The 24,422-nt window shown below is 35.6% G+C and overlaps 1 protein-coding gene across 3 annotated transcripts in view; it reads right to left on the bottom strand.

The window, feature by feature from the left end:
* cntn3a.2 (contactin 3a, tandem duplicate 2) overlaps positions 1-24,422 on the bottom strand; it is a 212,462-nt gene that overhangs the window by 141,282 nt on the left and 46,758 nt on the right. For all 3 annotated transcript variants that reach the window (XR_012399022.1, XM_001340803.10, XM_073939892.1), the window contains exon 3: positions 8,997-9,126. Coding sequence is in view for 2 of the 3 variants with exons in the window: in XM_001340803.10 (XP_001340839.6) it covers positions 8,997-9,126 (130 nt within the window). In the remaining variant the exon portion in view is untranslated. The remainder of the gene's footprint in view (positions 1-8,996; positions 9,127-24,422) is intronic.

The following is a 24,422-nucleotide window of genomic DNA, read 5'->3' on the forward strand; positions in this document are numbered from 1 at the left end:
CTTTTATAGTTTGCTGCCATTAAGTTTTGTTTTCATTATCTCTCTATGAGAGCTCAGCTGGAGTCACGTGTGGATTAACAGTGTACGCGACGTTCGACAATAACTTGCGTGTCTAAGGAGGATTATTGTTTACCTGAGAGCTGTTCTCATCTGCAAACGCTGAGATCCGGATTCGCTTGTAGTCTCCTCAAAAAAAAGACGCGGCTCTAGTTGCTGGTGATTGTCATGTCTCTACAGATTTAGTAAGTGAGCGACCAGTGCTCTTTGTTTATTCAGTTCGTATTATTTTCGTATCAAACAAACTATTGCACCGAGTGTAAACAAGTTAGCACTACAACCAAACTATAACCTCGTGTTGGACTTTGTGACCGGAATAACACACGCGGCTTTCTGACGCTACCTGCCGTGTGCATCTAAGTTTCCGGGAAATGCTGAGTTTTTTTTCTCTCATTCGCTGTGCGGTATCAAACATTGCATGAAAAATACACGCTTAGAGCAGTTCCTTGAATCAAATATCACGTTTGTCGCAAGGGACATGAATGAATTCCCTGATTGAAAGAGCCAAACTGCAGTTAAAGTCCACCATTTAATAATTTGGCAAATAATTCGACTACAGATGTCCATGTAAACACAGTCACTATGTCCGCTGTGGTTGTGTGTTTTGACTCTGAAATTCAGCGCGCCCAAATAGACACTCCCACACCAAGCCTCTTTTCTTCCTCTGACACTCCCCCCTAAACAGAGCTGGACACGCCCACTTTTCTGACTTTTTCCAATGTAGAGGTGTGAAAACACCCTGCTGAAACGAGGGGGTTTCATGGCCCTTTAATCAAATGATGTGCTGTGACATGTAAAACGGGATCATGAAAGGGATATACAAAAAAGCAACTCACGTAAGCATTTTAATATTAATATTGTATTATTTATATTAAGGCAAATAATTAGATTACTGATTTCCATATAAATGTAGTCAATGAATATTCTAAGAATTTTTCCACCTGTCCTTATTGCATACTCTCATACGGAACCACTGAGTTTATCGTGGAGGCATGAATGAAGAGTAGTGAATGAAATGGAATCAGTGGCCTTTTGCTTAAGGATTTGTATCCACCAAAATTACAAAGGTGATGTAATGAAATTAATGAAACTATGGCTGGTTTATACTTCTGTGTTGTGAGATCGGCATGAGCCACGGCGCCTGCCTTGTGCGTAGTTGTGCATTTATAGTCTGCGTGCTGTTTGTGTTGCTCTGCAATTGTACTTCCGAAACGTCAGCTGGCAGTAGGTTTTTCTGTTTTTCTGCATTGAGTTTATTCATGAGTGTTATTTTTTCTGATTGCTATCTTAACAAACAAGCTAAAACTCCCTCATTGTGAGGCAGGAAGTGGCGGACATGCAACAACTTTATTCATAAGATAAACTAAAAAAAAATGCTTCCATCTAGAGCTACTTGACAGGACTCGTCAATTGCTCCTTTGGGCTCTCAGCACTGCCCACAATCGTCACAGCTATCAAGCCGACCAATCACAGAGCTTGAGCTAGGCATCATTGCAACGTGTAGTTACATTCTTTGAGATGTGCCTGTGAGCATCGGTGTCAGCCAGGGCGAGGGCTATGTGACCGCGCGAATGCTGCCACGGAGCATACACATTCACTTGACACAGAAGTATAAATCAGCCTCAAGTTATAAAACGGGAACATGAAGGCAGCATTTACACTGCGCTTTCAAGCGACTCAATTCCAATTTTTTTTCTCCCTTGTGTTCATATGTGGAAAATTTATCCGATATGAATGGATCTGAGTTCTCGTGTCTGCAGGTAGATTAATGCGAGTTGCGCGTCAAACTGGAGCAAATGATGTCAAGTCTGACACTTCTTTTCAGAAGAGAGTCCCAAACCGTAAATCTCATACACGAGGACTTAAACAGCTTTCATATTGTCATATAGCACAGGTATTTAAGCATGTTAACGACAACGAGAGAATGCAATGTCCACCACGTAACCAATATAAACTAATATAAAACTAGTGCATACATCACGTGTATAAATCACGCCATGGACATTACATTAACCTAAAGGTTAAAAAAAAGCCTAAATAAAAAGAAAATGGACAAATGAGAACCTTTCTGTCATAAACTATAGTAAAACAGCTAGACAAAAGGCTGCGAACAGATAACATACAGGAAGAGAGAAATAAGCATTCTTTAAACATCAGCTGTAACGCTGTAATTATTCAATTATCAGTTAGTCAGCACCCGCCCTTTTTTTTCCTGATCATTGCGCCTTTGCCGTGTGATGTGTAAATGCAGACGATCGGATACGAATAACTTTTAAAAGATGATATAAGCAGGTAGAGCAGCACAATTAATTGTTAAAAGATCGCAATCTCAATTCGACCCCCCAGACGATCTTATTTCTGCATTTTACCATTCTGTCAATCATATTTTCAAGTTCAGAAGAGAAGAAAAGGCACAAGGTTTTTCATTGTTTCACATACGTTGCTCAGTGACATTGACACCTCCAAATGATGTTGAATGAGTCACATACTGTATTTATAAGGTATAGTTCACCAAAAAATGTCATTTTTGTTTTCATAAAATGATGTTTTCGCGTCACACGTGACGTGAGCTGCTGACCGTGAGCAGAGAAGGCGTGCGCGTGTACTTTAGGGAACAGAACCTGCATATTTTGCGAGTAACAGGTAATACAGTTGTAAATAATATTCATTTTATGGCACAGCGTGATCGTTTGGGAGCCGTGCGGGTAGTATGAACAGCAGTCAAAATTAAACCGAAAGTGTGCACATCATTTAAATGATCAAATCGCATTTTAGAGTTATGATTACGACAAGCATTTAATATGTTTTTTCTTTCATAGCGAACCCACAGTTGTGCATGAAAATAAATGTTTACAGTGTCAGTATAACTACTCTAGCCTATATAATGTTGAATATAATCTGATAATGGCAAATGTCTGATTTTACCCATGAATAAATTTGTCTAATATGACAGATTGAAAGCATATATTTCAAACATAATAATTCAATATCATAATTATAAATAGAATAGAATTAGGGTATTTATAGAAACCAGTAGACCTACACATTATTATCGATGTTGTGCCATATGTTTGTTTTTACCATGCCTTTATTTTACATCTACAGAATCGTGAACTTTATTTTAAGCAAAAAAAAAATCGAGATTCTCATTTTAGCCAGAATCGCACAGCTCTATAAGCAGGTCAAAAAAAAATCGGATACAGTCACAAAATCGGAATTGACCATCAAGACCTGCAGTGGAAATAAACCCAAAAATGAACATTTTAAAAACACATGTAAACACCTTAGTCATATTATTGTTAGGGATGTAACGATTCAACATGAGCCGGTTGAAAATCAGTTCAAATGCAGTATGTGTCGATTCAAATCGGTAAAAAATGTTGAAAGAATCGCGATCATTCATTCTCTTTTAGCTTAGTCACTTATTTATCAGGGTTCACTTATTTATCAGAACCACCACTTATTCCTATGTTTTGTGCAGCGGATGACCTTCTAGTCACAATCCAGTCCTGGAAAACACCCATACACTCTCACATCCACATACTCATACACTAAGGTCAATTTTGTTAACCCAATTCACCTTCACTGCATGCCTTTGAACTGTGGGGGAAACCGAAGCACCCGGAGGAAACCCATGTGAACAAGGGGAGAACATGCAAACTCCACACAGAAATGCCAATTGATCCAGCCAGTGCTCCAACCAGTTACCTTCTTGCTGTGAGGCGACAGTGCTACCTACTGTGCCACCAAGCCACCTTTAGTGTTATTAAATGAAAAAAAAAAAATCTAAAATCTGTACGAGGTGTACTCTGTAATCTCTTTTGTTTAGAGAGGCTTTATTTATTTGCTTGTTTGAGGTTGCACAAATGCAATCCAATAATAGGCTTATTAATCTTAAACATTCATTAATATTTATTAAATGCTATTGACAAACTGTGTTTCTTTCCCCGCATACTGTCAACCTGTCAGTAGCTTTAGTGATTAGTTGAAAACTAGTGGATGTGCTTAACTCATTCAGACGAACCCATTCAATAGAATAGATCATTCACCGGGGAACTGGACTGTGCTGTATGCATTTCACTCATTAAAAAAACTGATTCAAAGAAACTATAAAAGGGCTTTTTTAAAATTTGAAAATCATTCTAAATATCAAATACACATAATACCTGATAACAGAGAACATTACTTCAATAACAGAACGTTCGAATGACTTTAACGTTGATGTGTTTTCATCACTATTTAGCATATTTTCCTTCAAATGCATGTGAATTTGAAGATGTTGGCAATAATCCAAGGAAATAAAAAAATATTTAAAGAGCCCCTATTATAGATTTTTGAAAATGACTGCATGCTGTGTGTAACACAGCTTCAAGTGAAGTGAAATCTCCAGCTAAGGCTTAAATCTAAAAGTCAGCCATGTTTAAAACTATTGATTCATCTATAAAAGAGTTGACTCAGAGTGGTTCAAATGAATCATCGGGGTAAAGAATCTTTAGCCATGATGGCGTGACGTCGACATGGAACTCAAGCCCCGCCGTTTTGCTGCGTGCACAGACCCAGGAAAATTGAAACCCCAGCCATGCCCACAATTACTGTAGAAAGAAAAAGAGAAAAACAAACACTGTAGATGATTCTGGTTGAATCATGTCACGAAGATGCTGTGCTCTGAAGTTTGAGGGTAAGCTAGTGTTACTTTCCCTACCCAGAGATGAGGCTGTCAAGAGTCAGTGGTTGAAGTTGAAAAATGCCTCAGCATTGGCGACGCAGTGTTGCAGTAGGTATAGCTGTGCCTCACAGCAAGAAGGTCACTGGTTCGAGCCTCAGCTGGGTCAGCTGGTGTTTCTGTGTAAAGTTTGCATGTTCTCCTTGCGTTTGCATGGGTTTCCTCCGGGTGCTCCGGTTTCCCCCACAGTCCAAAGACATGCAGTACAGGTGAATTGTGTAAGCTAAATGTGTATGAGTGTGAATGACTGTGTGTGTGTGTGTGTTTCCCAGAGATGGGTTGCAGCTGGAAGGGCAATCTCTGTGTAAAAATGTGCTGGATAAATTGGTGGTTCATTGCGTTGTGGCGACCCTGGATTAATAAAGAGACTAAACCGAAAAGAAAATGCATGAATGAATGAATGAATACCTCAGCATTATCGCCCCAGCCTTGTGCTGTGTTCCCATCCTTTTTCTGACTATTGCTTCAGCAATCTATACGCTTACAACAGAGCATTCGTCAGCCGTTTGTTAAAGGAAGGATCAGAAAAGACTATTGATGTGTAGGACTTTGTCAGAGCTTGTTTCGTCATTGCTATGGCCACCATCAGCTGTTCCAACACACGTGCAGCGGTCAAGTTTCAAAATAGTTTAGCTTTTGCCACTGTGTGGATTAATACTGAATGTGTGTCATGGTTAAGAACAGAGCAATATACTGGAGATATTCCTGCATTGGGCTCACACATATGTTCTGCACTCTAACTACTTCAACAATGTTGATAAGCCGTGGTGGGCGTTTCTCTCTGTGTCACGCTGAAAACAGTCAACCAATCACAACAGACTGGGTCATGGGACCAATCAGGGCAGATTAGCTTCGCACTAAGGAGATGTTTGAGAACAAATAAATCGCTGAACGAATCATATGGGATTTGTTGGGGTAATTACGTAAAAATAAATGCATATTATAAGCCAATGAAAGTGTTTTTTGACCTTGAATGTATATTAGCTTGTTGTTGGAGACCCCCAAAACCAAAAAACTTATAATGCAAAAAAAATAAAAAAATACCCTCAAGTCTCACTATTTATATTAATCAGTAATTAACTGATTTTATTTGTTTAAACAAGCCAATATAAATGTGTTTTAGCCTCTTTAACAAAAAATAACTAAAGAAAAAAAAAAAGAAATATTTATGTGCGTGTGTGTGTGTGTGTGTGTGTGTGTGTGTGTGTGTGTGTGTGTGTGTGTGTGTGTGTGTGTGTGTATATAAATATATAAACTCCACACATAAACTCCAACTGACACAGCCAGGGCTAGAACCAGTGACCTTCTTGCTGTGAGACGACAGCACTACCTACTGCACCACTGCGTCACCCTCTTAAACAGATGTTAAAAATAAATGATAGGCAAATATCAGTTTGTCAAAATGTATTTTTAATCTTGTTAAAAATACATATTTAATTAATTCTAAGATAAGTTTAGTTTAAATTTGTCCATGAAATCGACACGTTCTTCCATCTGGCTGTGATTTGGGACTGATTTTGTTGCACTTTCTATCAGTGTCCCATCTATTGTGAACAGACAAATCACTTGTGGCTGGAATCTTATCGTGTCTGGTTAGGAGGAGACAAAAATGCCTGCTAGCAACCAACAGCATAGTAACCCAAGACCTCAGAATATCTTTGTAGAAGTCTTAAAAAAGAACATTTGAGCTGATCAGCTATATTCTTCATAAATCAAGCATGTTTTCGACCCACTATTCAAATTATGCTTTTAAATAAAAGATGCACACACCTGCATTCAACAGATCTGGTTTAAATAGAATGATGCATGGCACATACTGTAACGTGTGCCACATGTTTAATTGATGCATGCATGTGTCATTGCATTCACTGAGCCCTGCCAGCATGAAGTCGGTGTAAATATTGCAGTTTTATGGCTCTTCTGCTGAGATGGAAGCCTAGGACGACACTATGAGGTACAGCCTCAAGATGTGAAATCTATAATCCATTAAATTACGGGAGCACTCCTGACTAACCATAGCCATCAGATAATGCAGATGTCAAAATATGACTCGCTGCGCCCCGGCGTATATCTAATCTGAACATACAGCAGAAATTAATGGACTGTTGAGACATACCAAAACCGAAAGATCAGTCCGTTGTCACGAGCAACTCTCACCATTGCGAGGGAGTGAAAGTTGTGAATTCTGTACGTCTTGGTCATTAAATTCTAATAATATCATACAGTGCTGCATGAATAAACATAACCTCATGCATGATTGGTGTTGCAGAAGCATTCAAATTACTGGGAGGAAGAAAAATCGTCCAAAACCAAGTGAGCTTTCAGCGCTAAGGCATTACAGGCACAATTTAGATGCAATAAATATAAATGAATTAATAAATAAATGAAAACATTCCAAATGGTAGACAGTTTGTGCACTGTAGTAAATTATATGACAAAAAGGCATGACAACAAATGTTTTTATGTTACTTTAAATTATTTAAATTATTTAATCAGGTTTCAACTTCCTATTTTACTAATATAAGGTTTAACTTAATACATTTATTTTTCAGTTTGACTAATGGAAGTTGAGGTGACTTGAACATTTTATTTAAGTAAATATTTCAAGGCAGTATGTTTTTTTACAGTGTAGTTTTTCTCTGACATACATTAATTTTTTCAAATTTTCTAACAGCACTTTTTGTTATTGCTTCGTAGAGAAACTGATATAATAATCTCTGTTAAATAGTGGCGGTTTTAGGCATGGGCAATATGGGCGATCGCCCGGGAGAGCATCTTGCTGGGGGCGGCACAGGGAGACAATACAAAGACTTTGAGAAACGATTTACTTTATGCAGGTGTATTAAGGAGTGATAATCTAGGAATAAAGACTCATCTAGTTTGGTAACTGTAAGTTGTGATGACAAAAGCAAATACAAGTTATGGTGTATTTAGTTACATCAAGTTGTCATAACAAATATATCTTAAACAATGTCACCTTATATTATTTTTATGATTATGAGGTGTAATGAAAGTCTTATGAACACCCCTTTGAGTAAAGTGTTACTGACCATTTAATACTATTCACAAATACAGATGATTGTCTGTCATACAAATCTGATTACTGACAACCCTATATTTGGAAACTGATAATCATTATGTAGGCCAATAAATACAAATCTTCAAAATGAATGCTGAAGATTATCTGTCATGTAAAAAGGTGTTTTGCTTTTTTGCTGTACCATGATTTTGCTTGCATTAGCACATTAAAATGACAAAATGTTGCAGAATTTTAAACAGCAACATTCAATTATATCAAATAATTGTGATTAACGCTAGAACTACCAGAATTCTATAACTACTAGAAATATAGTAATTCTGACCATTTTCATATAAGACATTGTTACGTCAAATTTACATTCAAATCTTCTATTGAGATATTCTGTGTAACAAGGTGATTTTGGCAACAGAGATGAAGATCCACTAGCATTTTATTAGAGAAAACCGTAAGGCAGGCAATAGTCAAAAACAGGAGCATAAAGGTAATCCAAAATCGTGGTCAGAGTAACAGGCGAATGGTCTGGACAGGCAGCAAAACAACAGTAACAATAAACAAAATAAAGGTCAAAAACAAGGGAAGGCAAGACAAGGATAACACTTACATGATGCTCTAAACAAAAACAAGACTCAGCAATGTGTCTGAGAATGAGAGCAGTATATATATATATATATATATATATATATATATATATATATATATATATATATATATATATATATATACATTCCATGTAATCAGCGTGTGTGAGGTGCATCATGGGAATTGTGGTTCATTTCAGTGGTAGAATTGTAGTTCTCCAATGATCTGAAACTGCTAGATCGCTGGTGATCATAACAGTCTGTCTTAATGTTTATTATAGCCATATCCTAAAAATACAATATCTTTGGTAATACAGTATTTAGGCTAGTAGACTACCAGCGAAGGCCTGCACCTCACCTTTATTTTCACTTTCGTAAGCAGGGGAGAATGCTTTTATCTATTTTTAGATATGTGTTTTTTTTTTTCAACAAAGTTATTAAATTACAAAAATTAAGAATGGTCATAATGACCACCTTGGTAGTTTCTAATGTTAAATCAAAGACTATGTGAAGGCATATTAAATCAAAGATACTACTATTGTAGGTTTTGAAATGAGATCGAGAAAAACTGGAGCAGAAAATGAAAGCAGACCCATACCTGTACTGAGGGGCAGGAATGCCCTTTGCATCACAAGCCAGTGTGGCTTCTTCCTCCAGTGAACCCACTGTCAGATCACTGGGCTCCATTCTCCATTTTGGCCCATTGAATGACTTATAATCCAGACAATCTGAGGGGAGAGAAGTGAATACAATTACATACTTGTTTTGAAAAACACAGTTTAAGCTAAAATGCATACATTTTTAAAGTAAATACTCTAAGCAATGAAGAGATCTGTGTGAAAATACTGATCTGTGCAAGCTCAACCAATGGGGTGAGTTTAGTGACAGGACCAATGCATGACTCATTTGATAAATAGCTAATAAAAGATTGTTTAAAAAGTCACTGTATTTTCTACATGGATTTTTTTATTTGATTAAAATTTCTAGGGATTTCTTATGGACTATTTATTTGTGTACATGAAAAACAACAATCTTCAAAACAATAAAACAATTTTCAATAATCTAAATCAAGTGAAAATCTTTTTTTCTTTGTTGTTGTTGTTGTTCAAGATGCCATTTCATTCACATTATGCATCAGAATAAAGACTAAAACATGTTTGTAATTTTTAAGTTCATGTCAACTTTAAGAAGTGTTTTGCATTCCCTCAATTTGTATCCCTTAATTAAAAGGCGACCCACACAAAACATTTCCCAAAGATCTAAAAACAAACCAAATAAATAAACAAATAATTTAACATTTATTATTTTTTCCTGAGATTTGGTAGAGCAGACTTTCAGTGAAGTGAAAGAAATCTCTCAGATTTGATAAAAAAATGTCTTACTTTGTTTTCTAAAGATGAATACATTTCTGACAAGTTTGGAATGATGTGACAATTTTCATTTTTAGGTGAACTCACTCTGTAAACATGAAAATTATATTTAGTCAACCTCATGTCATGTCCAACCGCATGAAATTTGTTAATCTTCAGAAAAGATGAAGACTATTTTTAATCAAATATGAGAGATTTGTGCCCCTCCATTGCAAGTCTATTCATTTAAAACTTTGACGCCTCAAAACATTTGTAAATTGTTTGGATAATAAAAAAAGAAAAAGAAAATCAACATGAATTCAATATTTGATCCATTTACAAATGTTTTAAAGCATTTGAGTTTTGTGTTAACAGCCTTTCAATGGAGGCACAGAAATATCTCAGATTTAATTAAACACATCATCATTTGTGTTCTGAAGATTAACAAATTTCTTAGAAGTTTGGAATGACATAATTTCCATCTTGAGGTTAAGGTAACCCTTTATAGTTGACATTTTTGTCATAATATTCTCGTACTCTGGAACTTATAAAATATTCTCCAAACTTTTTCACAACACAGACTAATTGGAAATAAGAGCTTCAGTCTACATATTTGTAAAACCAATTAAACGTACTTAAATATACATTTGACTGGAGTTTTTTTTTTAAGTAAAATAAACACTACAGGGAAGTATGATGACAAATATTTTAGGTACTTTTCATGCCTCACAGGGACATGATATTAACAAATACATTTTTCAGAATTCTACCACTTCAGTCTTGTTCATTCTATTTTAGGTGGCAGAGTCCGGACACTAGTCCTGTCTTTTCTAGTATGTTGTGCTCGGCTCGAGTTTTCTCTAAAAAAGCTTTTGTGTGTGTGTGTGTGTGTGTGTGTGTGTGTGTGTGTGTGTGTGTGTGTGTGTGTGTGTGTGTGTGTGTGTGTGTGTGTGTGTGATCCAACAAAGTAGTTTATAGGTACAATTATTTTTTATAATAAAAAATATAGAAACTACAAAATTAGATATCTTTTTATTAAAAAGGTTGTTACATTGTCCCCTTTAATCTCCCTGGAATAATACAGTGCACCGGGAAAGTATATATATATATATATATATATCTTTTTTTTTTTTACAGCCTTATTCAAAAATGGATTAAATTCATTTATTTCCTCAAAACTCTACACACAATACCCCATAATGACAATGTGAAAAAATAAATATATATTTTTTACTTTGTAAATTTACTAAAAATAAAAAATCTTAAAAATCACATGTACATCAGTATCAGTAGCATCAGTAGGACCTTATAATGACAGGTCTATGCTTTTTTTAAATCATGTCCAATCAACTGAATTTAGAGCAGGTGAACTCTACGTAAGCTGCTGAAACATCTCAAGAATGATCAGTGGAAACAGAATGTACCTGAGCTCAATTTAGAGCTTCAAGGCTGTAAATACTTGTGTACATGTGCTTTTTCAGGTTTTTTATTTTTAATAAATTTGCAACAATTTAAAAAAATATTTTTTTTCACATTGTCATTATGGGGTATTGTATGTAGAATTTTGAGGAAATAAATTAATTTAATCCATTTTGGAAAAAGGCTGTAACATTAAAAATTTGGAAAAAGTGAAGCGCCATGAAGACTTCCCGGATGCATTGTATATATTGAGATTTAATATGGGAAAAAAAATATGGTCTTCGCAACAAAAATATTTCAAATTACCAATAATCAACAAATTGTATCCTATTAAACAATTGTTTAGTTCTACTATTTAAGTTTAGTTCTACTATTTATGCAAAATGTTCATTTTTGTCAATGTCATACTGTTTTTTATTTATTTTGGGATTGTAATTATGTTGTACAATTTTTGAAACAGATTGGCTCCTTTATTAATGATAATATACAACAAGATATTTTTGTTACTTTTAAAGAAATTATTTTGGTTATTATGAATCTGCCTCTACTAAAAGAAATGCTTGTTTTATTGTAAATTTAATTTCTTTTCTTTATAATTTCCATATCCACAAATGCAAATTTACCAAATTTTCTTGTTTTTTTTGCAAGAATTTAGTCATTGTTTAAATTTCATTTCATTATCAGAAAATATGAAGGAAAACAGAATTGTTTTATTTTGTAATGACTTTAATTTATATAGTGTAATTGATTCTTAAATATCTTACCCTTAACCTCTTAAGGTCCAAGGTGTTTTTACAAGCATTTTTATTTCTCTTTGGGCTCTTTCTCTTTCTATTTGGGCTTATTGGAACCTAATTAGAATAAAACTTAATTATCATCTTTTAATATGATGTACTTTTAGAGAAAATTAATGTCCATATACATGGACTCGTAGTCCGAATTTACATAAAGCATTTTTCCTGACTGTTTTTAATGCTTATATAACATAGAATTATTTTAGACTTTTTGTTTGACTATCAGAGAGTAAAAACATTTTTCCCCATTTTGGACAGTTTAAAATAGTTAAGGACATTTCATATGCTGCAAAACATTTGCAAGAAGACATTGTATGTCTGTAATAAAATATAAAACATTCAATATATTTTAATTAGCCATTAACACTAAGCCCTACACCTCATTCACAAGGGGCGTCAGCTTCAACGCTTCCCATTCACTTTGAATGGGTGATGTCAGGCGTTGGAGAACTGCATTGTGGATCCGTTGGCGCCGCTTCAGAGGCATTGCTCACGGCAGAAGCTGGGACTTGCTTAACTTTACAAGCGCTGACCAAGCAACAGCCAATCAGATGGCTGTATGCAAATACACCAGCTAAGACAGTGGTCTATTGCTGACTAATTTCATTGGCTGACGCTGCTACGACAATCGTATCAGCCCCAACTTCAGACACGCCCTCTGTTAAGCGTTGACGCTGAAGCCCCGTGTGAATGGGGCTCTAGGAGGTTAAGTTTATATCATGTTCTTTATTATTATTTTTATTTCTTTTTTCTTTCTTTTGTATCTTTTTTCATAGACAATGAAATTAATTTTCTATATTGTAAACAAATATTGATACAAACATGTCAACTGTTTTTTGCAAATAAAATATTATTATTATTATTATTATTAATAATAATAATAATAATAATAATAATAATAATAATAATAATAATAATAATAATAATAATAATAAACAAAAATGTTTGGTTACCAACATTTTTCAAAAGATAGTTTGTTTTCTGTTGAAGAAAGTCAAACGAGTTTATAAAGACGACGATGAGTAAATGATGACAGAATTTGCACTCTGGGTGGAACAGTCCCTTCAAGCCTTTTGAAATAGAAGTTGGTGTGTAAATATTCTGCAGACAACAGCACTTGCACAGTAACACGAGTGCAGAAACGTGAACCATATGTGGTGAGATCACACCAGGTGTGTGGGTTCCAATCAAGTGCTATGCTCGCATCGCTCAGTGTCTGCTTAAGATGGCATCAGAGCAGCAAAATCACAGCATTTTAAGTGTGACATTTGTTTGCAAAATGAAAACTAAGAAGCTTTTGTATGACATTTGCATTGTGCACACTGAAGTCACACTCAAAAATGCAGTATCTTTCTGTTTTTAATCCTCTCCTCAAGTCTTATCCTCCGCTCGGCTAAACTGAACGACTACTTTCAGTGCAGGGATGCAAACTCATCAGGGGTGAAAAAGCTGACAAAGGCATGGAATCCACACCCCTGCTGTATGTAGGGGATAATCCAGGGCTATCTGTGCATTAAACAATTTGTATGCGCGACGTGCTGCCAAAGAAGCACCAGACGCACAGTAGACTTGCCCCACAGAGTGTATATCTAGCTGTGGATTATCACGCTTATACCATGGCTATTTGCCAGCACTGACAAGTTAAAGCTGTTAATGAGGTCTGCAGCACTAAATTTGACCGGAAGGATAAAAATGACGGTTATTTTCATCAGTCACGGCTTGTTAGATCTAGCCTTACACTTCATATCAGACACACAGACGAAGTAGGGCGGTAAGATCGTATTTATTTAAATGAATTAAAGCATTAATTTGAATTAAACATCGAGAGTGGGAGAAAGATGAAAGTTGCATGTGTGAATTCTTGTGATATTTCTTTCAACAAGCAATGAAGCCATGAGCTTAGTTGATTCAAAACTGTGATTTTACACCCTAGATTGTGCTATATTCCCATCAAATTTACCATTTACATATATTTATTAAACATGCATGCTCCATAATGTATTAATTTCAATTGAATAAAAATGACAGATATCCTTCTAACCATTAAAACGGATACACAGTCAAATTAAATAAAATCAAACAAGCAGATGTAAACAATATAGGCCATGCAGTGTCTCCGCAAGAAACTGGCAGATGTGCTTCTTCTTCGCTTTAGTAGGAGTGAAAAAAAAAACACATCTGGCAATTTCACTGGAGTTAGTTAAAAAAGCATAAGAGTTGCCAAGTCCACTTATAATACATAACTTTATTTTGTTTAAACTTGATAACAGACTATTAGTCAGAATTATTACAGAGAAATTATCTATTTTGTGTCTTTAAGACTTTGTTTGTTTACTTGGCTGTTCTTCACTATAAAGCAATTTGAAATTATGCGGTGTTGTGATGTGGAACTGTAATGTTGTCAATATTAGCATTTCTTGTTCTATACAGTATCTTAGAATATTCATCAGGTATTCAACAGTAGGGTTGGGGCACTGGTACCTATGTAACCGGTATGCACCGAATTGAATCAGCATATGACTTTTGGTGCCGAATTTCAGAGCTACTGGTGCTGCGACAATGACATAAGAAGCATAAAGGGTACATCAAAGGCACACATAGGTAAATGTTTTGTCACTTTATCTCTAATATTTCATTCTAAACAACTTTGAGGGATACGGACAATATCAGCGATGTTCGCCTTTGTTTGTTTTGCTTGGTAACGCATGGGACATGAACAATATGTTGCTGAATAAAAGTGAAACCGCCGAACTTCAGTTAAAGTCAAAAAAATAAAAATGAAACACTCGAAATTACATAAAACTCTAGAGGAAATGTAAATAGCGTTGTGGTGCAATGACATTAATCAATCTATGTGCTATAACATGTAAAACGAGATCATGAAAGGAACATTTCAAAAATAAAACTCATGTAAACACATTGATCATATTATTGTCTTATTCAGATTAAAGCAAATTAATTTGATAACTGATGTCCGTGTAAACGTAGTCACAAGCCCCAACCCTAGAAAAAAAAGTGTTCCCTGATTTTGACGGCATTTCCACAGGTTAGTAGTAAGCTAATGTAATGTTCATTGAATAATGCAAATTGTAAATTCATGCTGACAAACAAATGATCAAAAGAAATAAATTAATGCAATTCAATTCAAATATGTAAAATATGAATTGATGTTTACTTTAAACTGTATATTGTTTAATGAAATGTTCAAAAATTATATTGTTAAAATGATTACTAAATATATACATACTGGTATCGTTTTTAAAGTATCGATTTAGCACCGGTATCGAAACCCCAAACGATACCCAACTCTATTTAACAGCCCCATAGAATAAATTGCAATACAACAGTTTTGCATAACAAACAGTTAAAAGTTTAAGCTGCTAGCACGAGTGGCATATTGACACTCATGAATTTTCCAATGGTTAGACAACATGTTGAAATCAACAAAGGTGAAAATAAGGCTGTGAAGGACAGACAGTTTTTACAGTGATAAACAATTTATAAAAGTCCCAGAGAACTTCAAAAGCTACATTTTGTATAAAGAATGTTTTATTCATAAAGATCATAACAAGCATGATATAAAAAATATGTAAAGTAAGGAATAAAGAAATATAAGTTTAATAAATCTAAACGAAAAACTCTTACAAGGATATCCACATAAAGACAAAAGAAACCAGAAAAGGAACTGAAGGATTTGAGTAGCTTAAATACATGAAAGGAGACAGGGTGCAGGGTGGAGCCAGAGAGGAGACTTCAGCAGGAGAGCAGAAGAGACCCAGCAGACACACAACATCAAAAGACATTAATATTAGGTTACATTTAGGTCACCATCATCTACGGACAACATTATTTGACGTCCAATAAAGACGTTGATATTTGGTTGATTTTAGATTGTGTTGGAAAGTGACCAAAATCTAACGTCGAGCCAATATCTTCAACCAACGTCACATTGACGTCAAATACTGACATTTACACATCAAGTATGGCAACCAAAATTCAATGTCTGACAGACATCATATTGGTAATGTCCACACAACGTCAAGCTATAGCATCATTTGATGTTGATATTTTGTTGTTTTTAGGTTTTGTTGAAAAGTAACCAAAATGCAACATATGTCAGACATTGGACACTGACATCGACCTGACATTGGGTTCTAATGTTAACCTGATTTCGATGAAATTTGTCATCTCTATGATGGAGATGACAAAGGAAGGAACCAAAAGAGTAGACTTGAGCAGGAAAATGATATAAAACCAGGACACAGTCAGGATAATGGCCCACAGTGAAGTAGAGGGAAGGAGGAGCAAGGGCAGATGCAGCAGATGCTGAAGAAGCCCGAGACAGAAAAGGAGAGCCAGAGAAAAGCTGTGGCAATACCAAGGTTTTACACTCTATTCCAACTAGACATGATGCAATGCTGTGACAAGCAATAAAAGGTATATTTTCCATGTTGATGTACAAAATTTAGATTTTAGGAACTGTTACTATTTCTGTGACATCACAGCTGAACAACAGCATAAACTACTATGAAAAGTATCCCCTCTGCTGCTAATTATGTGCTTTATTTAGTGTTTAAGCCTACTAATGTGAGTTTGAATACCATTTACATGACATTTATAGCTTTAGTGAAGCATATAGTTCACCTCAGTACTTGAAAATAAAATAACCATTCAAGATAGTGTTTGAAAATAAACATTGAAACATTAGAACCAACGTATATAAGTCTCATGGCATGTTCATTCATTCATTCATTTTTTTGTCGGCTTAGTTCCTTTATTAATCCGGGGTCACCACAGCGGAATGAACCGCCAACTTATCCAGCAAGTTTTTACGCAGCGGATGCCCTTCCAGCCGCAACCCATCTCTGGGAAACACCCACATTCGCACACACACTCATACACTATGGACAATTTAGCCTACCTGATTCACCTGTACCGCATGTCTTTGGACTGTGGGGGAAACCAGAGCACCCGGAGGAAACCCACGTGAACGCAGGGAGAACATGCAAACTCCACACAGACAAGCCAACTGAGCCGAGGCTCGAACCAGCGACCCAGCGACCTTCTTGCTGTGAGGCGACAGCACTACCTACTGTGACACTGCTTCCTCTTAGCATGTTAATGAGATTTAATATATTTTACTTAGATTATAAATCTTAATGTTGGGTGTGCAGTGCACTATTCTGAACTTCTGAATGACTGTGGTATTTAAATGTTTGTGTCATGTTTCGTGTTTTGTTTGGACAGCCGAATTGCTTGTTGCTAGAATCTTGCTGCACCACATGTTAAGTGTTAGAGGCTCAGGGTGGAAATAGAGACTCTTGTCAACTGAGGTGGAGACGAGTATCTGGAAGCCCACAGTGGCTTTGGTCAAAAGTGTCTGATAAATGACTAAATGATCTGGATTGGACTGAGGTAGAGCCAGGGAAGGAGGAGCTCAATGGAGCTGGTGGGACAATAAGATGAGGCATAGCTAAAGAAATAGAGGAAAGGTGATAAAGACTAATGAAGGTAAAGGGGTGAGGGAGCCCAGTGGAGATAGTGTGAGCCAAGGTGGAGCTGATGGGTCAGACAGCCAATGTGGAGTCTTCAGCAGGGAGGAGAAGCTGGGCAGAACCAGAAAGGGGGCAGTAGAAAGTCAGAGCTGGACAGAACCACTGGAAGAACTGGGAAGTCACAGCTGCAAGTGAAGACACTGTAGAAGCAGACGCAACCAGTGGTCAAGTGGAGAGGCCAATAAACCACACTATCACACTCCTATATTAAATAAGTCTGTTTATGGTGGGCTTCGATCTTGCGTGGTGTTGGCTGATGGTTGAACATTGAACAGAGGGAATGTAAATTATTCAAATTATTCAAAATGTCTTCATTTGTGGTCCGCAGAGGAAAGAAATTCATGCATTTTGAATTACATGAGATGGACTAAATTATAGCAGAGAGAGCTGCGCAATGTTTAATCAATGAAATCTATGAGAGTACAAACTGACTTTATTAAGAATTTCATTTACATAAACAAGCATTCACTCATAAAATGCAGCTAGAATTATCATATTTTAAAATCTTCAATACATATTTTGAATGCAGAAAATGTCCCTGTATGTTTTATTTGTATTTAAAATTGTACAGGATATGATCTAGTTAAGCAATTTCACACAAAACATCATGCTATAGTGATGCTTTCCTCAATGTAAGAGTGTGAGTAAATATATACACATTCTACCAGTAGGAGCAGAGTGTGAAGGTTTAATCAACAGAGCAACAGCACAGTTTTGCTTAAAATATTGCAATGCACACAACATTATGGGTGATATATCAATTTTTAGAAGAGGACAAATTGTTGGTGTGCATCTCGCTGGCGCATCTGTGACCAAGACAGCAAGTTTTTACCACCAAGAAGTATGAACCACATCTAAAAAGAATAACTGCAATTGCAAGAGGAAGCTGTCAACTCTCCTGTTTCCACCAAAACTGTTTGTATACAGTACATGGTCGGGCTTCAGTGGTGTCAGCAGTGAAAATCTTAGGCTGTGGACAATGTGAAGCATGTATTGTTCTCTGATGAATCCACCTTTACTGTTTTTCCCACATCTTGGAGAGTTACGGTGTGGAGAAGCCCCAAAGAAGCGTACCTACCAGACTGTTCATGCCCTGAGTGAGGCATGATCGGTGGATCATGTGATAGTTTGGGCTGCAATATCATGGCATTCCCTACGCCTAATACTTGAGCTAGATGCATCCCTACCAAGGACTACCAAACCATTCTGGGGGACCATGTGCACCCAATGATCCAAATAATTGTATGCTGAAGGCAGTATCAAGATGATAATGCACCAATACACACAGCAAGACAGGTGACAGAGTGGTTTGATGAACATGAAAATGAAGTCAAACGTCTCTGGCCTGCACCAAATCTAAATATTATTGAGCCACTTTTTGGAGAAGCAAATCAGTAAACATTTTCCTCCACCAGAATCATTTAGTGACCTGGGCATTGTTCTGCAAAAATAATTGCTTAAAATCCCACTGGGATGCCATGCATTGTGAAAGGCCTCAAGTTTCAAGAAAGTTGTTTTGTGTCATTCACAAGATGAATTGATGGTGTACTGGCCACTCCTTACCATTCTAATGAATTACTGTGGTCTAAAAGTTTCATTCAACCCCTGTATGTAAAAGTTTAACAAAAAAAGTTGAAGTTTTAGACACAACATTGTCTGTTTTTATTCTTTTTTTCCAATAAAATGTTTCAAACTAAGTCAGAGAACAACATTTAATTTATATATTAATGATCATGTATTGATTTTTTGCATAAAGACAGCAAAGCAAATACTTAAAAAATGTGATGACATATTAATCAGTAGTTCATAAATAAAATTAAATGAATGATTACCTTGAAGTGTTCTCTAATTATTTTCCAGAATGGACAGATTTTTCTATTCCCCTTAAAAACATAATTATAACATTGAACTATCCCTTTAAGAGCTCGAGCCTTAGTATATAGAAAGCCAAATCCAGCAAAACTCATATTGGGGTAAATAATTCCCCTCCCACAACTGTAGGAAGCGGAGCCGTAAACTGTGACATACTAGTTCAATTTCCTTGGAGGACACGTTGTATCAAAACCTCCAAAACCTTCTATGACACAACACAATTCATTTTCAAAATGACTGCACAGCTTAATTGAAATCTTTTCCACCACATCCAAAACACGTCCTGTTCCTGTAAGCCTGATTCTGTGCGTCAGAGTCTATTACTGTCTTCCGCTCATAATCAAGATATAGTCTGATAACATCAAATGCAGCAACAACACATTTGTTCCTGTCTGCCATTGGCTCACGACTAAACAATAAAGTACCAGTTGACCACATGCATAATGCTTCAGTAAATAAGAACAGTCTGTGTTTTTAAAGCTTTCATTAGTGAGGGACGTTTTGTAAAATGCAAAAAAATCAAGAATATTTGATTTGTTGATTCTCTTTAGCTGTTATTTAATGGTGGCATATTACAGTATACAGACTTTTTTATCCAGTGCTTAATATGTGAGCTCAAAGGTCAAGCAGGTTCAGCTGAGGTTTTATGTTTTGTCTAACAAATGTGTGCGTTTCCCAAAACCATTGTTAGCCAACTTAGCTCACAAGGTGCCTTGTTGCAAACATAAGCTAAGTTTCCATCCAAAATGCAAATTAAATTTGTGCAATACTGGATTATCGCATGAAAGACTTGCAAATAAATTAGCAATGCTATCCAATGAGTCAAAGAAAACAAAGCCGTCCTTTACTGATTAACTGGGGGCAAATTTCAACAGTAAAAACTGAATTTCCTGGGGTAGGAAAATCTTTTCTTTATTGAATAAATGACTTGCGATCTATACCTATAGAACTTCTAGAACTTCTAGATCAGTGGTTCCCAACCTTTTTTTTGCCTAATGCCGATTTTTCTGCATGATTTTAGCCCCGATTTTGACTCGCCGACAGTTTTTGAGAAATCGCCGTCAAATGCCTAAAATCACAGGCAAATTGGTGCTTGTGCACTTGAGTGACATTCACACAGTGTGAACTATCAAAGATGCGATTTGAGAGAATCGCCGATGAGTCGCTGATGCCCATGAGATTTTTGGCATGCTGAATATCTGGAGCTGTCTGCGATTCAAATCATGCAGTGTGAAATTAGTTTTGCCTGAAAATAACATCAGTGATCGCCAACAGCCAATAAGAGAACAGCATTCATAAGACCCCCTTTTCCCCTGGAAAATATTGTGAGACCCAACTTTTTGTTTAATGATATCATTGCTTATAAAAGTTTGCTGTAAGAATGACAAAAAGGTAGTTTTCAAACAAACGGCATGTTTATTACTATATCTAGATATGTTCATGCACAAATAATAGCCTAATATAAAAAACAAAAGCAAAACATCAGTAGGCCATTTGTAACTGAACAACTTATGCCTTTGGTCTTTAAATTGACCCTATTCAAAAACAAAAATGATCAGTATTCACACTGGTTTATAGGCGAAAAAAATAATATAATATTTTTGTGATGGACGAATTACAAATTTATCTATTTTTGGTCAGCTATGGCAGTGATCCTCAACCTTTTTATCACCACGGACTGGTCAATGCTTGACCGGGGTTTTTTTCCGGTGTTTCGTAAGTTGTAGGTTGCTAGGCTACCATCAACCGTTTTCTCAGAGGATCACAAGCTGATAAAACATTGCTGTCACTCTGATACAAATTTTATTCATGAAGAAAATTACAAAGCACTGCAGAGTTTGTGTGTTCTGTGTTTGTCTGTGATAATTAGTCTGACCGAAATGTGAATATTCCATACAAGCAGAAGCTGATCGGTCAATTTTTGTCACGTGATTTAATTCTTGTCATATTCACTGGCGCGAATGCGTCACGCTACCTGGAACACCTCTATGGAACCAGATTAGTCTCAAAAGAAATTCACGCAAAAGACATGATGTACACATGCGTAGCCAAATTCACATGCATAAAACCAAATTCACGTGCGTAAAATATTTATTTATATTCACAAAAAAATTTCACGTGCACAAAATAAAAATACATTTTCATAAAATACGTTTCACAAATGCAAAACACCATTTGCAAATGTATAAGAGTGTACAAAAAGTTTTGAATGTTTAAAACTTGTGAGTTTATCCTGAATGAGAATGTGCAAATCCTCTTTCACGTACGGCTCCCCCTGGATACGTTTGTGTGTATTTTTGAGACTTTCCTGCCAGAGTCAGGGCTACTCGTACCTTTCAGCCAATCAGATGAGAGCTGTATTCAATGAAACCAACACTGCGCTTCTTTTGCGCAGACTGTTCCTCTCCAGCATGGCGAACGGAGAAAGCAGCAGTCGCACTTTTTTAAAATTTATTTTTAAAAATTTATTTATTTGACTGCTGCTTCCTCCGTTCGCCATGCTGGAGAGGAACAGTCTGCGTTAAATAAATAAATAAATAAATAAATAAATATTTTAAGCACGTGAATTTGGTTTTATGCATGTGAATTTGGCTACGCATGTGTACATCGTGTCTTTTGCGTGAATTTCTTTTGAGACTAATCTGGTTCCATACACCTCCATTGGAAAAAAACAAACCTGTGCATACTCTAGAAATACGCAAGTAAAACATCACCTCCAGTAAGTTACAATGACATATTCACAACAAAAATATTATTAATCAAATTAGGTTTTTGTAAATTGATCAAATGTATGTGTTGCCAAATGGCAACATTGTCCAATAATGGAACGTGCAATATTGCAATGGGTTAGCTACTGTAGCTAGCAAGGTCAGCTGTGAACTTTTAAGTTGTAACAATAACAACACGAAAGATAGTAATATAAAGTTGATTACTTGTATGTTAATGACTTTTGCATTATGGGTAAAATCTAGTTTTAATGGCAACAGTGTATTAGCGAGCATCACCATGTTCTATGGTAAGTGAAAGAAAAAAAGGACAGAACTGGCTCTTCCTGCAGATGAAAGTGAGGATGAGAGGGGTTTTAGTGACCATAAGAATGATACAGATTAGACATTAGATAGAGGAAGTTCAGGTAAATTAGCTCAGAGGCAGACAAGAAAGGTGTAGTATATTATATAGTATACTATATATATATATATATATATATATATATATATATATATATATATATATATATATATATATATATATATATATATATATACTGTTAGCTAGTAGCTACATTATTCTGATGTATCTGGATATACTAGACTTGTTATTTTTTGCTATAATATTTACTGAAGAAAATATTCATATGTACTGTATGTTGTATCAATGATAATACAATATTAGGTTTGTTTTTAATAATATTCAGCAAAAATAACAGAATAAATGAAAGCTGTTGGAATATGAGTTGTTGGAAAGCATGTATAAGGTGTCATTTATAAGTTCTGTGTTAAAGCTTATAATACTGCAACACCAATTAAATCATTTTAAACAACACAATTATTAATCATAAGGAAAGTTTTCAATTTGAAATTTCTAAGTTTCTAAATTTTTCCAATTTTTTTTACAGCACTTTATGTTAGGCCATTTTAAGAAAAGAAAAAGAGTCAAATATTTTTTAATAGATTTATCATAATGTGTGCGGTAGATTGTTAGATATATTTACCTTTCTTGTTTTTTTTTTTTTTTTAGTATTTTCGTAAATTTAAAGGCAAATGAATTTTGTTTTATTTAACATTTTAGATGTTTTCACTTTGGCTACAATCTGACCAATGTTGTTTCTAAAAAGAGACTACGGTTTAATTTATACACCAAAGCCTTGAATATTGACAATTAATGCCAAGTTCAGACTGCACAATTTTCAAAGTAGTCGTGAAAACACAGATGTTTTCACACTGCATGACTATCTGGGCTTTGTTTACACTGCAAGATGGATTGGCGTCAGGGGGTTTCACACAGCATAATTTTACTATACACTCTCAAAAAAAAGGTACACGGTGGTAAAAATTATTTTCCTAAAGGAACAGTTTTGTACCTTTGTAAAAGTTGTACCTTATATGGTACAGAAAAGACCTCTTATGATACTGTTCTGTACCTTTTATGGTACAACTGAAATGAAGGTGCACAATTGTTCTGATATAAAAGATACAAAAGTGTTGAACAACTTCTTTATTGAAAATATATGAATATAAATGTTACTGGAAAGGCAAAGTGATTTTATGAATAATGTCCATATTAAAACATGAATCATTATTTAAAAGTATACAGTCTGTTTAAGGATACTCACAAATGCTAATTATTAAGTTAATTAATGCATTAATACAAAACAACAGGTAGCAAAACTACAGGTATTTTAAGCTAAACATTTACAGCATTTTTATGTTTGCCAAGCATTTTTGACACTGTTAAGGGAACAAAGTGTCTCGTCACGGTAGTGGTACCTTTATGGATCAGATGTGTACCTTTGGCTTTTAAAATTTGCAGAAACAATATTGAACCTTCATCAAAGGTACATTTTGGTTTCCTATGGTACAAATCATGTCCTTAAAGGTACAAACTGCAATGGTACAAATTTGTTTGTTTGTTTGTTTAAGGTACAATTCTGTCCCAGTGACAAGGGTTTGTATCTTCTTTGGTACAACATGGTAACATTTTTCCTAAGAGTGTAGGAAGAATCACCAACAACTTTGTCTCGGTCTGCAAAGTCTCACAACCAAAAACACGCGAGAAGTGACATGGAAACAATGCGGTGACATAGTATATCATTTGTTATTAAATAAAGAAAGAAGCCTTTAGTTGGGTAGAACATGTACTTTTTTTGGTGGATTTTGAAGGGAATTAGCACCCTAGTAGCAAAGAATTCTGGGCCAGATTTGGCATAAAGCTGGCACAGCCGGCATTCATCCGGCACTGGCATACAGCATGTGGGCCAAACATGGCCCGGGTTTGGCAGAGGTGGCACCGTCTTTAAGGCGGCACACAAGATTTG

Source organism: Danio rerio, chromosome 23 (genome assembly GCF_049306965.1).
Source record: "Danio rerio strain Tuebingen ecotype United States chromosome 23, GRCz12tu, whole genome shotgun sequence".
Classification (NCBI taxonomy): Eukaryota; Metazoa; Chordata; class Actinopteri; order Cypriniformes; family Danionidae; genus Danio; species Danio rerio.